A 16,352-nucleotide genomic window follows, 5' to 3' on the forward strand; every position below is an offset into this window, starting at 1 on the left:
AGTACACGCTAATATGTATTGACTAACCTTCGCAACTCAAATAAAATCCGGTACACAGGAAAATACGTTACTTTGCCCAGCCTACCTACAGGTTGAATGCGATCCCGAAAAAGGCAGTAAAATATCTCTGCTGTCTCAATGAAATGACAAACAAGTAGAATTTTCCAACTGAGAGATTGCCAGCGAGATAAAAACGGTACGCGTCCCTCGCCCCTGGCCATGCCTCTGTTCCAGCTATTTCGGGATAGTGTGTCGAATTTTAAAAATCCTCTGCACTTAGGGTTCGGATATTTGCAGACAAGTATCGACTTGTCCGCTTGGGTCAGACTTGGAATTTCAGCATTGGGATTTAGGGATTTCAGGCACAGCAGGTAGCCAGAGTTGAGCGAGGGAGCGAATGAGAGAGAGAGAGAGACAAGGGAACAAGAAAGCAAAGTGAAACCTAAAAATGCCAACCAAAAATCCACTTTAAAAATCTGGAGAATGCACAACCAATTGACTCCCTCTCTCTCTCTCACACGCTTGCTCTCTTCGAGTTGCAACCACCTGCCTGCTGGGCGCATTTTGATTGGTTGCGCGATGAGAGCGCATGGAGCGTTGGGAGAGCAACCGCTGCGAGCACTGAGCATATATAAAGGCCGCTCTGCTTGCGAAAGATCAGAACAGTAACAACCAGCAACGTGGCAAGAAGTCTCTTCTGTTGCAACACACACACACACACATCAGTTTTAATTTGTGTACAACAATTTGAAATCGTTCAACATGTCTTTCATTACGCGGGAATACAAGTTCGAGACCAGCATGAGCCTGATGCAGCCAAAATCAGATCAGCATACAATGGCAATGCGGAATCTGAAAAAACTTGTCAAACCACTGCTGCGCCTCATGAAGAAGAAGCAGTTGCTACGCAAAACTCTGGCCGAGGTGCAATCACAGAATGAGATCAACTCATCGCTGGAGGATATGCGCAAAGATCCCATTGTGAGCTGTGACAATCTGGCCAACGAGCAACTGGAGCAGCTACTCTACAACGATCTGCGCCAGTGCCCCAGCAACGCAGCCATGATCGTGCAGCAAGGTCAACAGCAGCGCATCGTGCCCGTTCACTCCAATCAGACCTTCATACCAGTCCACTTCGCTCGCACCAGCAACGGCACCTTCTTCTGGACCTCAGTCGACGCGCCAGCTTGCCGGCAGCAGCAGCAGCAGCAGCAAGAACTGCAGCAACGTGAGCGTCTCGATCGCTGGGTGCAGGCCTAAGCCAGTCTACTTAGAATCGCAGCGCCAGCTACATTGACGTCAGCTTTAATACCAAGTGAATGCTCTATACTCTCTACGGATGCTTCACTTGGCACGATTGTAATCTCAGGGTGATATTAGCATACAGAAAACCGACTAGCATACGACAATTTAGCAATTGTGCTTGTAAATTATTGTGATGCAGTTATAGCTTTCTTCTCTATGGTGTAAGTTTAGTGTACGAAAATCATTGTCTTCCATGTTTGTTTGTTAGGTAAATTTAGTTCATAAGATTCATTGTCTTCCATGTAAAAATTTAGTTTTAAGATAAATAAATATTTAGACCTAGAAAACGAAAAACTTGATGCTGTGTTTACTGATTGCTTACATTTCTTTACAAACAATTTGAGCCGTACTACAAGTATGATGTACATATAAAAAAAATAATTTTATATATGGAAACCATTATGGCAGCATCAATGTAATTTGTTGCATAATTTTGTCATTGCCTTCCTACTATTAATACAGCCTTTATTGATTGATAGATAATCAAATAATATTCAGTTTTTTTTAACTGAACATTTATGCCAAGCATGTCTTATATTCATTTATTAGTCGCCATTTTTAAACACATTTTATGCTGGCTTAACTATAAACTAAGCTTATGGGAACTGAAGAAAAGCATTAAGTTCAAAGCTGACCGCAAGAGTATTTAAGTCATTTACAATATGCATTTTTATTGTTTTTGCATAATTAACTTACAAACTCTTGTAATAAAATTATTTATGCGCTTTGCAGATTTAAAACAGAAAGGTGTTCATTTATTATTTAATATTGTTAACATTTTTAAGGTATATATATTTTGTTGTTAGCCTTAGGTACTATTAAATATCCTAACTTTGTTTAAATTGGTTTGGAAAAACAGCTTTATTATTTGTGTGTATTAAATTTGACAATTCAAATGTTTGAATAACCGTTACGAACTATTTATTTTCTTCGCGCCAAAGGACATTCGGAGCTGTCCACTTAGCAGCAAGGATTGTTTTGATGCAACCCTGAGCCTTGAAAATTTCAAATCTGCTAGCCATTGCATACTTTGTATCTCCGTCTAACAGCAAATATTTTTAATTATTGAATAAATACAATAAGTTTTAATGTATGCGTTAATTAAGTTTGAGATTGTATAGTTGTTTAATTTCACTAAAATATAGGTTTACAATAAATAAGTAAATACAAAAACATGTTAATATTTAAAAGTTTAATATAAAAATTGCTATTAATTGAAATGGCAACAATGGAATGCAATTTGCATATTTTAAATTACCTACGAGTCTTTTGTACTCTACCTACTTTCTAACCTTTCAAGATTGCACAACTTTATGGGGCCCATTAATTATATGGGGCAGGTATAAAAATTAACTTTGACAAAACCATAACGAATCGTAAAACTGAATTGTGGTGCATCATCATAAACGAAATATCGAAATCTTAACTACCTGTCTTCCACGTATTTAACTCAAATACGTTAGTGGCAACATATGTGTGATGAGGGTTGAAGTTCAAGGCTTAATACTCTACACTTTCTGTATTGACAATTAATGTGGAATGACTAATCAAGGCACAAATTCCGTAAAATAAACTCCTCTGCAAATAACCACTCAAATTACAGGACTAGTGTGTGCGAGTGAAAAGGGATAATGGAATTCTTGTTTGCTTGCCGCCACACACAAAATGAAAACAATAAATATTCAACTGAAATTATACTCTCCCACGGTAAACCAAAAGAAACGATTTAATGGTGCCTTGAAAAAGGTACGAGACCGGCACACGTGCAACGAAAGGACCCAAGGGCTACCTGTAAACCCCTTGCAAGGCATTAAATGCGTGACTTGCAATGCCAAAGCAAAGTCGATGCTGCACACCTGCGCGTAGCTGCGATCTGATTGGCTGCCGCCCAGCATCTTCAGCAGGGGATGATCGTAACGGTCAGCAAATATTTGTATAAATGCTCAAAGATATTGTGAGACAAACATCACATCAATCTCAGCCGCAGCAAAGTCCACAACGTGTTACAATGGGCTATGAAGCGCTTCTAAGTACCCCCAACAGCAGTCGATGCATCGTCGCCAAGAGAAACAGCAACAGATCTATCAAAATGTTGCAAAGTGCAATAAAAACAATCTATAGAAATATGCTGGCAACAAAGCTGCACAAAACAGCGCGCAAGGCATTGGCCGAAGAGCAAGAGCAATAATAATTATATATTATAATCAAAGCAGAGCAGCATGTGATAATGATACATATAGCTTTATTAATATTAACTCGTTTGTCTTTCATATAAAATAAAATATACTTTGGCTTAAGCATTTTATAGCTGTTTTTTCTCTTGAATAATTTATTAAGGGTTCTTCGATAGCTTTTCATTTGAGCCTATTGACTCTCTTTCAATCCAAATTCTATAGGTTTGTATGCAAATCAGTAAAAGTCATTAGCATGCGCATTTACAAACTACGCATACATACAAACATACCTGCTAGCAGCTCATCGTATGTGTGTGTATGTTTTATCAAAATAAAAACAAAATCAAGAATTCCATTTCAAAATAACAAATAGAAACAAAAACCTTTCTTAACTACCTGTACCTGCTCCCTTTGATAAAAACCTGTTGTCTCCAGTGAAACCTGTTGCCTTAGGACGACTTTAGTTCTGTTTTCTTCTTACCTCCGTTCTTATGCTGCACAGCAATGAATAAATCTCATATTCCATTAAAACAGGTAAGAGCCATAAACAGGACAATAACAACAACAGCCCCTACCTCAGTCATGAGTTGATTTTTTTAACTCGTTGCTCAAATTACATCACATATCAAATTTTAATAACATGCCCCTATTTATAAATATTGTGCTCAAAATAATAATTGGTACTTAGCTAGGCTTCGCTCGTCTTATATAATACAAAGATATGAATGAAGGTAAACATAATATCATAATATTTATTATTTGTAACAGTTTTTGCAAGATATAATATCCATATACAAAAACTTCAAAAGTTTAAAAACAAGGCGTATGTAAATTGATATCAGCATTAATAGGTTGTCTATAAGGCTTCTTCTTAAATTAGAGAAAGTAACATAAGCTTGTATAAAAACTTAATGCAAAAAACTTACATATAATTTATAAAAAAATTTTCAACAAAAAGAAAATAATACAAAAATAAAAGATTTTGCGTTTGCTATCTTTTTTTAACAGATATTTTCTAATTAGGCTAATCCAAAGTCAAAACTTTTTACATATACATATGTATGTTAAATAAGATTCAAACCCTGGCTGATTACAAGTGGCCATTTTTTAAAGAAGAGATAAGCTTAAGTAATTTTTAAACGAAATGCGGGAGCATATAATGATGAATAGTTGATAAAAAATATCATGCACACTTATCAATTAGCGGTGTAGTACTTAATTACACTGTTAAAAATTCATTAGGGACCAGAAATAAAAAAAATGTAATTGAAAATGTCCTGTCGTGTTGTATCAATTCTTCCTTATTTTATAGCTACTGCGCCTTTAAAGTAAACAAGCAACAGTTTTCGAAATGGAAGACAAATAATTATTTATATGACTAACGATTGATTTAATAGTATTGAAAGAAACCAATTCGAATTTATTTCATCATCAGTAAAACTCTTCTAATATATTCAATAGGATTCTTATCAAGGTACATAAATGCAAAGCAAAATAATTGCGGGACTAAAGAGAAAGCATTTTTCCTTTCAATTGAGCAGTTGTTGGAATTCACAACAGTTGCAAAAATTTTGCAAAGCAAATCAATTCACAATTTTTGCATTTATGCATTTGTATTGAACAAATATTTGGTTCCCACGTGATCCCAACTCTGTAGCTGTAAGGATAATTGTCTTAAAGGACATTCGATTCCCACGCTTCAGCCAAGAAGGAGAGCTCTACCTGTAAGACATGGTTGGCATGAAACGTGTGAAACTCCAGACGCAACCACCTGCCGCTTTTCAGCAACGTGATTGGCTGAGACGCTGCAGCATCTCTCAGAGTTGGCCAGAGTCTCAGCAGCGCTGCCAGAGTCTTAGGGGTGAGTGTATAAATAGGGCAAGCATCTCGGGGAGAGAGTACAGACACAGTTCAACCGTCGCAACGACAGCACACAACATTTTCAAGAAAAATAAACACTTGTCAGACTAAGAAGCGCGTAAAATGGCAGCTATAAATAAACAATTCAACTACAATAAGAAGAAGTTGGCCGTTGGCGCCTACAAATCGAAAGTATCACCAACTCGACGCCTCAAGAATATGCTGAAGCCAATACTGGAGCAGGTCTTCAACTTGAAGGCCAAGCAACCAAAACCAAAACGCAGCTCCTACATCGCCTCAGCGGAGAATCAGGCTGACTTCGATTGGCTTAACAATGATATGGATAACATGGCCAACGAGCATCTTGAGAACCAACTCATTGAGGAGATACGTCAATGCGCCAAGGAAGACGCCATCATTGTTTATAATGAGCAAGGCGAGGGCGAGCTGCGATCCATGTACGAAGAGGATTACTACGTGCCCGTTCACTTTGCACGCACCAACGCTGGCACCTTCTTCTGGACTTCACTGCAAACTCAATCCTCTCAGCCCTATGACATCGAATGGAACTTTCTCGATCGCTGGGCGCAGGCGTAAACAACTAACTAATTGAGCGAATCTGGGTTTCATCTTTAGCAAGTCAGGATATGGGTTCAATACAATGGGCATACTCCACTGGTCTTCAAATCAAAGTTTGGGCACTTCGACTTTGGGCTGATCAACTGGACTGGGCGGCACTCACACTAAGCTACGTGTGGCTTGGCTTTGCTTTTATAAACTTCGCTTTATAAAGGTTAAAGCCAATAACTTTTGAGTAGGAGTAGCAATGTGTTATTTTAAATTCAAGTTAAAATAACACAATTGTGACTTGGGGCTTTCGAGTAGCAAAAAAAAAATACAAGAAATTAAAATTTAAAAAAAAATAATAAATAAAACTAAAAAGAAAAACAACATTTTATTCTTATTTCTATATTGCAAGTGTCACAAGTTTTCAGTTCCCTTTGCATTGCACTTTTAATGTGCCTAGGCCACAAAACAAAGTTTATATTAAGTATACGCATGAAGCTTATATTGAAAACAAGCTTATATCGAATGTTTTTTATATCAAATCGGTGTTTCACAATTACACCTTTGTAGTAGCAACAGCAATCATATTGAAGACTATTAGTAACATTTTACATATGTTAATTGTGCATTTTAATAGAAAAATAAACTTTGAACTATAAATGCTGTTAAAGCTCCGAATGCTTTTAATTTAAATTAAAACTAAATTTAAAAAACCAACATAATGGGAGTTTAAATTGGCTCTAACCTTCCATTCCAATTAGCGACTGCCTCCAAAATAAAAATATACGCATTAAAATAGCTTTTCCTATGAAGACTTTATTTGCATCAACATAGAAAATCTTAAAGTTAATGGAAGACGTTCATAATCTTGTTGAACTCTAAGCTTAGCTTAACAACTGATTAAAGTAAAGTTACTATAACAAAATAACAACAAACATATATACAACTATAAAATTAAATAACGTAAACAATTAATAACAATTAACAATTAACATTGCACATAAAATAACTAAGTGAACGCTGCCAGCCACATATGTACATCATCTAGTTAAGGGTACTCCCCTTTGTGGATGTTGCAAATGTAGCTTTATATCAGCAACTGTTCTGCTAAAGTATATTGCACTTTTATCCCGTCGATTGCCGAAGTTTTCCAAATATCAGCGTGAAGGCACAAACTTCCTTAAAGTCGATGAATGAAAACAACGCGCTTAGAGCGCCTTAAAGCTTCATCCGATTAGCCAAGCTCTTCGGATGTTCGTCACAGTTCCGAGTTGATTCTTGTCATTTGTTGGGCCGTACTATAACGCCCCGCTAATTATGTAGATTAGCTATGATATATAGTTAAGCACCAATAGTTCAGAGCCAATGAATGCCCTGTTGCAAGTTCAAGCTCCGTTGCCATGTTGCCGTCAACGCTTTTCTTTGAGAACTGACTGCCCAGTCGGAGATGCACACATTTATATACGAGTATCAGTGACTGTGACGCGGAAAACTAGCCACTATAAATACAGATAAGCGCTTTACAATGTATTCACATACAAGTTATCTCAAATTGTATATATGTATGTATACATATGCGTGCACATAACACAAAAATTGGTAGCAACGCGACGAGCCGCTCTTATCGTAAAGCCTTTGACCTACGAAATTTTTATCGCGTTTCCCTTTTCTTTGTTTACAGCAGCCATTGCTTAGCGTCTAACAATGATCACTCTAAGGTCAAAGTCAAACTCTTTCGGTTGTTATTTAATCTTTGGGCAGTCAACCAGTAACACCAATACACAAACACATGTATGTATATATGTACATATGTTGATAACAACAAACACTCAAATGCGGGGTTGCTTACAGAACCCGCAGCATCAAATTTATTTCTTCACGCCGTAGCGCGCAGCATCCAAATGCAATCATCGCTTGAAAGAATGTTTAATGACACAGCTGATCTGCCATTCATATCAGTATAAATAGGTATACAATGCATTTATGTCCATAGACACTCATTTTGTATTTATTTATACAATCATTTACATAATAGTCATTTTTGAAACATTTTTGAAACAAGCTACTAGCTTGTTAAAAATTGTTTAAAATCTCTGTCAAACGATGACTACTGCAAAATAATAAATAATAATAAACAAAAATACAATCAGAAAAACAACCGCCTTTCAGTTGCATATATATAAATAATAATAATATATTATATATATATAATAATAAATTAAAATCAGCTTAAGTAATAATAATAATGTTTACTAAGCATACGCATACCCATATAGCATAAGCTTAGTGGTAATACTTTTGTAATGACTAAGAAGTCGCCAACAATGAGCACAAACAGGCTAAGCTTTAACAAAATGTAAACAAACCAAAAGGTCTGTGACTTAGCATCTAAATTCCCAATTTAGTTAAAATAAAAGCAATATGTTAAATTTGCTTTAAAAATCCGTTTATTTTCAGTTTTGAATTCAAATATATAATTTTCCTTATTACTACACTGGTGTTGTATATTTCAGTAGGCCTATTTATTTTATGTACAGACTTACAATTATATTAATTATTATTGTACTTAATACAGGAGGTTTTGACAAGTCGCTCTTATACAATAATAAACTCATTGTTCTCTTGCAATTAGTATTTACTGCATTAAAAATATTTAAAATATTTACTTGTTTTACTTTAAATTAATTTGTGTAGTGCAGCCCTGGCATATTGAAACGAGTTGGCAGCAACAACGCAATATTATCCAACACGGATCTATCGCTCGCACAGCTGCTCAGGCGTTTGAGTCGAACTCATACAATGGATCTCTCACTTTAATAGTATTTGTACCTTGCCTCGCGCTCTAAGCAAAAATCAGCTGTTAGGGTAAACACGTGTAGAACAAATTGTTTAGAAAAAATTGTTTAAGAAATTGCGACACAATGCGCGATAATACACCACCGCATCATCATGACTTTGATGATGGTGATGATGAGATTCTGGAGGAAATCGAACTGAATGGTGATCCGCCACTGGACGATGATGACGAATTGGAAATGGAAGAAGTGACACTGGCGGAATTGGAAGCTCGCCTAGGCATGCTTGAACACGATGATGAACCAGATGAAGAAGAAATCAGAGACCAGGAGCGCATAGCGGCAATCAAAGATGAAGCGACTGTTACATTTAGTACGCACACAGCTCCAGTATTTGCCTGCAGTTTGCACCCGAAGCACAGCTGGGCTGTGACTGGCAGCGAAGATGACCGCGCACTTGTGTGGGATACAAATACCGGCGAGGTGCTTTTTAAGATAACAGACCACAAGGACACAGTTACCGAAGCACACTTTAGTCACGATGGCACCTACTTGGCCACTGGCGACATGTCCGGCGAGCTGCTGGTCTTCAAAGTAAGTGAACAGCAAGACGAGCGACCGATTATGACCAAAGTTTGGGAATACGCGATGTTCGATATGGCCTGGATGTTCTGGCATCGTGGCGCTAATGTCTTGATAGCTGGCAGCGACAGTGGCGAAGTCTATGTGTGGCGCATTCCAAGTGGCGATTGCAAAATATTGGCTGGCCAAGCTTCGCGTTGCGAGAGCGGTGCGCTCACTGGCGATGGCAAGAAGCTGCTAACAGTTTACCTAAATGGCGCAGTTAAGCTTTGGGATCTAAAGACGTGCCAAGTGCTCATGGAGGTGAATGAGCAGCACCCACTGGGCTTCGGCGAAATCACACATGCGGTTGTGGCCTGTGATCGTGAATCACCATTATATTTGTGCGCCGAGGGCAATGGTGAGTTGCACATTTAATCATAAACTATGCACTATGATTAATCAACATTTCATTTAAAGGTAAAATGCTCTTCTGCACCAACAATGGACCAGTAAACAGCATACAATCTGAACATGGTATCGAGTGCGTTGCCTTTGCGCCAGCTTCATCTGACCTGAAACTATTGGCTTGCGCTTCGCTGGAAGGACAGATTTCCATTTGGGACTATGCCAAATACTCACTGCGCACCAGCTGCGAGGTTCCTGTGCCAAATGACGGAGTTCTGTGGTAAGCTTCAGCTCAATATGTTGCAGCCAGCTGCTATATGCATTTTGTTTGTTTCAGTCTTAAGTGGCTCAATGATAACACCATACTTGTGGGCACGTCTCAGGGTAATCTTCATGCGTTTGATGCACGCTCGGGTGCACTTAAGTTTAAACTAACTGGACACCATTATCATTTATATGACTTTGTTTACAAGCCCGAGGAGAGCTTGCTATTAACTGTATCGGAGGACACAACAGCCAAAATATTTAAAGTGCCACCGCTGGGCGATTAAAATTCAAAATACATTCAAATGTATTAATTGTAAATGTGATTAGTGTATGCGTCCTTTTAACATTAAAAGGCTTAACATAGCTAAATGTTAAAACTCAAGAAAACTCTCTCTATATAGAAGATGTTAATACAGTACTGCAGTTTACTCTTTCCAATGAACTAGCTCGTTGCTTGTGGACATGCGTGGAAGAAAGCTGAGAGCCAGCAGCTGATGCAACAGTCAATATTTGCAGGCGGCATGCCACAACAGAATGTTTGTATTTCAGATTGTCATAGTTCCTGTCACACAAACACACTCACACACACACATACATGCATGTCCACAAGACGAAGCTTAAATTTACCCACACAAACACTGGACAATTGTCTAAAATTTTGTTGAATTTTTTTTATTATTTTATTAAAGCTTTTTGTATGTTGTTCTCTCGCTGCAGCTTCTGTGCAACAAACAGAAATCATGTTTAGTTCTAAGCGAGATTTCCAGCCGTGCGTACACGCTTAAGTAAAAGTTCGTTGAGGCCGTGAGATTGATTAAATATATTTACATATATACACACTTGTGTATGTAAATTTGTGAGTCTGTATAAAGTGCCTAAGTGTTGACATTTTAAAAGGAGACGTTCAATTAATAGTAAAGGATGCATAAAACAATTGAAATTATGAAAAGCTACATCAAACTCAAGCATATCTCTATGTAAACTGTAATTTGTGTTAGCTCGTGGCAGGCGAACAAACCTTATTAATGAAAATTGCACATGGAAGTGATCCATCATATTTTGTGATTTCGGTTAGGGATGAGGGCGCAATGCTAAACAACAACAACAACATAACATAAGCAAACACAAATAATAATAAAAGTCAAAAGCATAGTTAATCAACGACAAAAACAACACACCGACTAACTATATATATATATATATATATATATATATATATGTAGTCTATAGCTCTGTGGCATGCGTATGTCTCTTTGGCGACATTCACAATTAGATTACCAGTGCAACAACAAGCAAGCCTCTAATACATTATAGTTGACTATTAGAATGAGCAGACACACTATCATAAAATGTAGGCGCTATGAATCGTTCGTTATTCAACAACATCATCATCATCTGTATGTACATCTGTGTAAATCCACTCAAAGTTCACTGGGAGTACGATCATCCCACAATTGAATTATCACAGTTTGAAATGCCACACACACGCGCCTACGGACCCAACGATTTAGCTATAGGCTCCTCCAGCTAAACATATATACAGAGACGTATGTCATGCTGTGCAAACATTATATACAGAATAAATGTATTTTAGTTGATAATATTACGCTTAAGTGTTTTACAAAAGCCACATTATATTCCAACGAAATAATGAATGAATAAGTTAGTTTAGACAATCTAAGATTCTAAAGTTTCTAAAAAAGATCGCGCCAAAGCCTTCAAAAACAATTTATTAACAAATTTGTGACTGAGCATATGATATGATCCTAACGCTATAGAGAGTCAAGGAGGATTCTAATTGTCTAGTTAAAGTAATGCTCAAAACATTTTATTCAGTTCTTTTGAAATTAATGTATATCCAATAGAAAAAGTATTTCGGTTAAGGAAAGCTACTTGAGAATTAGCAATTATCAGCTACTTATGTTTGTTTAACCGCTGGCTTATCACCAAAATTAAATGCCTTACTTGGGTAAACCAGTTTAAAGTGGCTATAAAAAAAGTAGCACTGCAATAAAGTGGTAATTGACAATTTATAACTCACTTTAATGCATGTGAAAAGTTGATAAACTTTGATTTGCAGATACTAGAAAACATTTGTTTGCTAATAATAATGGCATTTCCAATTAGCGTTCAGTTAATTCTCATATCAAAAGTTGTCACATTTATGTTTCGACTCTCTTTGAAATGGAAGCACAATTAGTTATGGCGTTTGTTGTCTAATTGTATTGCCTATGCAGTCGATCAAGTTCAATGACGCTAAGGTATTTAAGCCGGTTACAAACAATGTATCTAAAAGATACATTCTTATTTTGTTAAGCTTTTAATTTTAATTCACATGTTTGTCTGCATATATAAGCGAAGAGCATGTAATGTTCACTCTTTAGTTGCTGAGCGCGAAACTCCCAACACCTTTATGAAATTTCGTTATCAACATTTCTGCTGAGCAGCAACTTAATGAGCAGCGCTCTCTTAACTTCGGGAGAATGAAAACACGTGCTTTGCTTATATTTTAGCTTCACTAATACATAGTATGAAGAGAGTGCTACTGCGTGTATGTATATATTTACTTTTAGTCATATATGTACATAGGCTTATATGTCTATGCTGCCTTTAGGGAGTGTAAGTCATATAAAAATGATGCAGATGTAGATGATTCTTGCATCATACTGCGACTGTTTGCAAAAAAGAAAAACAAAACGTAGCAAACATGTAAACAGAGTTTGTAAGCAAGAGTAATAAAAAATATGCGTTTTGTTTGAGCTCGCCAGGTAACGGTTAATTAAGGGCGGGCAGGTAATGATTTTTACTTGCAGAGAGCGCGAGCGTAGAGCGTAGAGAGCCGCCAAATCAAACACAGCTGTCGCAGTCGCCGTCGCAGTCGCGGTCTTGAAAAGCAAACGGAAAGCCACGCACAAACTTAGTTTGTAAACGTAGCGCGCCAAGCATAGTCGATCGGCTGGGGCAATCTCGGGCTATCAGTGTTTTTGTGTTTTTTTGCTAGGAAACAAAACCTTTTCAAAGTTTAGCACAAGGGTTGACTGCGGGTCAGCAAAGAGCAGCTGCCTAACGAATGCTTTGAAGTTATTTTTAACACGTGCTCTTTACTTACTTATATGGACATATACAAACACACATGCCCATAAAATAGAGTGTATAAAACCATGTGGTCTAAGTGAAACAAAACAAAAAGCAACAATAAAAAATAAAAGAGTGTTTGAAGCAGCTTTGAGTCCACGCTGGCAATACATACAAACAAAGTGCGCGAGAACTGATAAAAATATAATTCTCACAAGCTTGGAAGTTTGCACTCCAACCGAACTGATAGATCGTCGCAGCAGGAGAGTCATGAGCACTCGCTCTTCACCAAACATAAAGTTAAAAATAGAAGGTCAATTAAAGAATTAATGTCAAGTGGCATCACAAGCACAACTCTCACATCATCTAAAGGATAAACTCCAGCATTACTATGACGCGAATTCAAGCCAGCGACTCGCTCGTTCCACGACAAGTCTTCGATGTGCCGTCGGATGAGAAGCCACGTGCCCGCAAAGCATCCACAGATAGCTCCAGCCAGGGCTCCGGTGTGCAGCTAAAGAAACAAATCGGTCTGATCGATGGCGTTGCCATTATTGTGGGCGTCATCGTTGGCTCCGGCATCTTCGTTAGTCCCAAGGGCGTGCTCAAGTTCTCAGGCTCGATTGGACAGTCGCTGATCGTTTGGGTGCTATGCGGCGTGCTCAGCATGGTGGGTGCTCTTTGCTATGGCGAACTGGGTGAGTAACAATGACAGCCAAGGCTAATGCTGACAACAACTTTTTATCGCACGCACACACACACACGCACACATTAAATTATCTATAAGTTGTGCATGTGTGAATGCAGATGGTTACACCTGTAAATAGTGATAAAAAGACAGACAAGTTGACCTTATTAATATGCATGCTAAAGCTGCGACAGCAAAATTGGATTTTGTTTTAAAATATGTCAGACATGAAACTTTTTGTTAGCAAGTTGTTTTTTAATTATATATATTTTTAATTTATTTAATAGATTACAGAAACGAAACTAAAACAATTTTTGCTCTACTTATTATTTACAATTGTTTCATTTATAATTGTTTTTAATTTATGTATAAACAACATCAGCTTAATACACTTTTAATATCAAAGCACGTTTTAAATGATTTGAGCTCAAAAATGTGAGTTGATTAAACTAAAAGTCTACAAAAGTATTTTGACCAAAGCAATTACTTTAAATCAGACTCAGATACCAATTAAAAATAATATATAACTCTAATATAAAAATAGCAATGCTGATAATAAATTCAAAAGAGTGAAAATAAAGTTTATTATATGTAGAAAAAAGTCACATAATGCTTTTGGCAAAGAAATCCAATCAGAGATTAAGCGCTATATATACGAGAATGCAATGACCTAAAGGTTTTTCAACAGAATAATAATTATTTTGAATTATGGTATACAAATTAATCTCAATTATAAAAATCAAAAGTAGGAAATACACTGTTGCTGATAAGAAAGTAGCAAGCAGTGCAGTCTTACTAGAAATATAAGCTGAACTGCTTGTCGAGACATTTATAGCAAATAGAATTGTGCAACCATAAAATAATGATAATTTTCGATCTTTGCAGGTACAATGATACCAAAGTCTGGCGGAGATTACGCTTATATAGGCGCCGCCTTTGGTCCGTTAATGGCTTTTCTCTATCTCTGGGTGGCGCTGCTGATCCTGGTGCCCACTGGCAATGCCATTACCGCCCTCACCTTTGCACAGTATTTGCTCAAGCCCTTCTGGCCATCGTGCGAGGCACCTGTGGAGGCCGTGCAACTGCTGGCAGCTGCCATGATATGTAAGTGTCACGCCAGATTATCGCCGGTGATGTCAATTAATAATCTTTTGCACACAGGTGTGCTCACGGTCATCAACTGCTACAATGTGAAGTGGGTGACACGAGTAACGGACATATTTACGGGCACCAAGGTGCTGGCTTTGCTTGTGATTGTGGCCGCGGGTGTGTATCACATATTCGATGGCCACACCGAGCACTGGGCGAAACCATTCAGTGGAAGTCTCAAGGAACCCGGCTTCATAGCGTTGGCCTTCTATAACGGCCTATTCTCCTACTCGGGCTGGAACTATCTGAACTTTGTAACTGAGGAGCTCAAGGATCCCTATCGCAATTTGCCACGTGCCATTTGCATATCCATGCCGGTGGTAACGGTCATTTATATGATCACAAACATCGCCTACTTCTCGGTGCTCTCACCCGACGAGATACTCTCATCGGATGCTGTGGCTGTGACCTTTGGCGACAAGATGCTCGGATTTCTTTCATGGATAATGCCATTTGCTGTGGCCTGCTCCACTTTTGGTTCGCTCAATGGTGCGATTTTTGCCTCTTCTCGTCTGTTTTTCGTTGGAGCACGCAATGGTCATCTGCCAGCGGCAATTTCACTGATTAACATCAACTGCTTGACGCCGGTGCCATCGCTGATATTCTTGGTAGGGCACTAAACATAAACACTTGACTATTTGAAATGCTAATTTGTATTTAATTTTTGCAGTGCGCCATTACATTGCTGCTGTTCTTCATAAACGACATATACGTGCTGATCAATTATGTGAGCTATGTGGAGGCGCTCTTCACGCTCATCTCGGTCTCCGGACTGCTCTGGCTGCGATACAAGCAGCCCAATATGGAGCGACCCATACGGGTTAATCTCTTACTGCCGGTCATTTATCTTATTGTCTGCCTGTTTCTGGTCATCGCCTCAGGCTTTCAATCGCCCTTGGAAGTGGGTGTCGGCACCGTCATCATACTCTCTGGCATTCCAGTCTACTATCTAACAATACACAATCCGGTGCAGTGGCTGGCGAACACCTCGCAGAGGATCAACATGTGGTGCTCCAAGTTCTTCATCTGTATGCCAAATCAGGAGAAATTCGATTAGATAACCGCAACATATCGTGGCCCCCAAAAGGCAAACGAGTGCCTTTTTGCATGTGTGAATGAATATAGAAAACGATATATTCTATTTAGTCTAAGACTCAATTATTTTTAACGTTACAACGGGCGCAGGATGGGCAACTAACTAGTTAACTAGTTAGTTAATGCTGACCCGCTCCCAATTTAAGCGCACAATGCAAAAGCCTCTCTTATGTAAATACACGCATAGGTAATTCTAACGAAAGTTTTTTCGAAATTCTTTACCTCCTAGAATTATACAAAGCTCAATTTGCAAAAGACAATTATACAAACACACACAAAATAATCATTTCCATTGTTCCAAAATTTGTTATACAAGCATACACACTTTATTATAAACATAAGTATAGCGTGGTATATACTTACCAAACTAGTTTTAAAAATGTTTAAAAATCGAATAATTTTGTATAA

General features: G+C 37.9%; 4 protein-coding genes across 5 annotated transcripts; all 4 read left to right on the forward strand.

The window, feature by feature from the left end:
• The first annotated feature begins 675 nt into the window (after positions 1 to 675).
• On the forward strand, positions 676 to 1,447 carry LOC108599317 (enhancer of split malpha protein). Its single transcript, XM_017986120.1, has one exon. It carries the CDS (start codon positions 763 to 765, stop codon positions 1,258 to 1,260), a length of 498 nt encoding a protein of 165 aa, XP_017841609.1. The 5' UTR covers positions 676 to 762; the 3' UTR covers positions 1,261 to 1,447.
• A 3,947-nt stretch (positions 1,448 to 5,394) lies between these two features.
• On the forward strand, positions 5,395 to 6,174 carry LOC108599356 (enhancer of split malpha protein). Its single transcript, XM_017986159.1, has one exon. It carries the CDS (start codon positions 5,463 to 5,465, stop codon positions 5,934 to 5,936), a length of 474 nt encoding a protein of 157 aa, XP_017841648.1. The 5' UTR covers positions 5,395 to 5,462; the 3' UTR covers positions 5,937 to 6,174.
• Positions 6,175 to 8,771: 2,597 nt separating this feature from the next.
• On the forward strand, positions 8,772 to 10,310 carry LOC108598860 (angio-associated migratory cell protein). The gene is made up of 3 exons (XM_017985618.1): positions 8,772 to 9,683; positions 9,743 to 9,950; positions 10,008 to 10,310. Exons 1-3 carry the CDS (start codon positions 8,828 to 8,830, stop codon positions 10,219 to 10,221), a joined length of 1,278 nt encoding a protein of 425 aa, XP_017841107.1. The 5' UTR covers positions 8,772 to 8,827; the 3' UTR covers positions 10,222 to 10,310.
• A 429-nt stretch (positions 10,311 to 10,739) lies between these two features.
• Positions 10,740 to 16,323, forward strand: LOC108598472 (Y+L amino acid transporter 2). Of its 2 annotated transcripts, XM_017985120.2 has the most exons (5): positions 10,740 to 10,781; positions 13,086 to 13,710; positions 14,586 to 14,804; positions 14,862 to 15,457; positions 15,520 to 16,323. In XM_017985120.2, exons 2-5 carry the CDS (start codon positions 13,404 to 13,406, stop codon positions 15,904 to 15,906), a joined length of 1,509 nt encoding a protein of 502 aa, XP_017840609.1. In that variant the 5' UTR covers positions 10,740 to 10,781; positions 13,086 to 13,403; the 3' UTR covers positions 15,907 to 16,323. The 2 variants fall into 2 exon arrangements, with proteins under 2 accessions (XP_017840609.1, XP_017840608.1); XM_017985119.2 differs by lacking the exon at positions 10,740 to 10,781 and having other exon boundaries at positions 12,727 to 13,710.
• The last annotated feature ends 29 nt before the right edge of the window (positions 16,324 to 16,352 follow it).

Source organism: Drosophila busckii, chromosome 3L (genome assembly GCF_011750605.1).
Source record: "Drosophila busckii strain San Diego stock center, stock number 13000-0081.31 chromosome 3L, ASM1175060v1, whole genome shotgun sequence".
In the NCBI taxonomy this organism is placed as follows: Eukaryota; Metazoa; Arthropoda; class Insecta; order Diptera; family Drosophilidae; genus Drosophila; species Drosophila busckii.

Coding starts and splice junctions, on each gene's coding strand:
- LOC108599317 (XM_017986120.1), top strand. CDS start 763: ATGTCTTTCATTACGCGGGAATACAAGTTCGAGACCAGCATGAGCCTG.
- LOC108599356 (XM_017986159.1), top strand. CDS start 5,463: ATGGCAGCTATAAATAAACAATTCAACTACAATAAGAAGAAGTTGGCC.
- LOC108598860 (XM_017985618.1), top strand. CDS start 8,828: ATGCGCGATAATACACCACCGCATCATCATGACTTTGATGATGGTGAT. Junction 9,684..9,742: donor TTTGTGCGCCGAGGGCAATG/GTGAGTTGCACA, acceptor TTTCATTTAAAG/GTAAAATGCTCTTCTGCACC. Junction 9,951..10,007: donor CCAAATGACGGAGTTCTGTG/GTAAGCTTCAGC, acceptor TGTTTGTTTCAG/TCTTAAGTGGCTCAATGATA.
- LOC108598472 (XM_017985120.2), top strand. CDS start 13,404: ATGACGCGAATTCAAGCCAGCGACTCGCTCGTTCCACGACAAGTCTTC. Junction 13,711..14,585: donor TCTTTGCTATGGCGAACTGG/GTGAGTAACAAT, acceptor CGATCTTTGCAG/GTACAATGATACCAAAGTCT. Junction 15,458..15,519: donor TGCCATCGCTGATATTCTTG/GTAGGGCACTAA, acceptor TAATTTTTGCAG/TGCGCCATTACATTGCTGCT.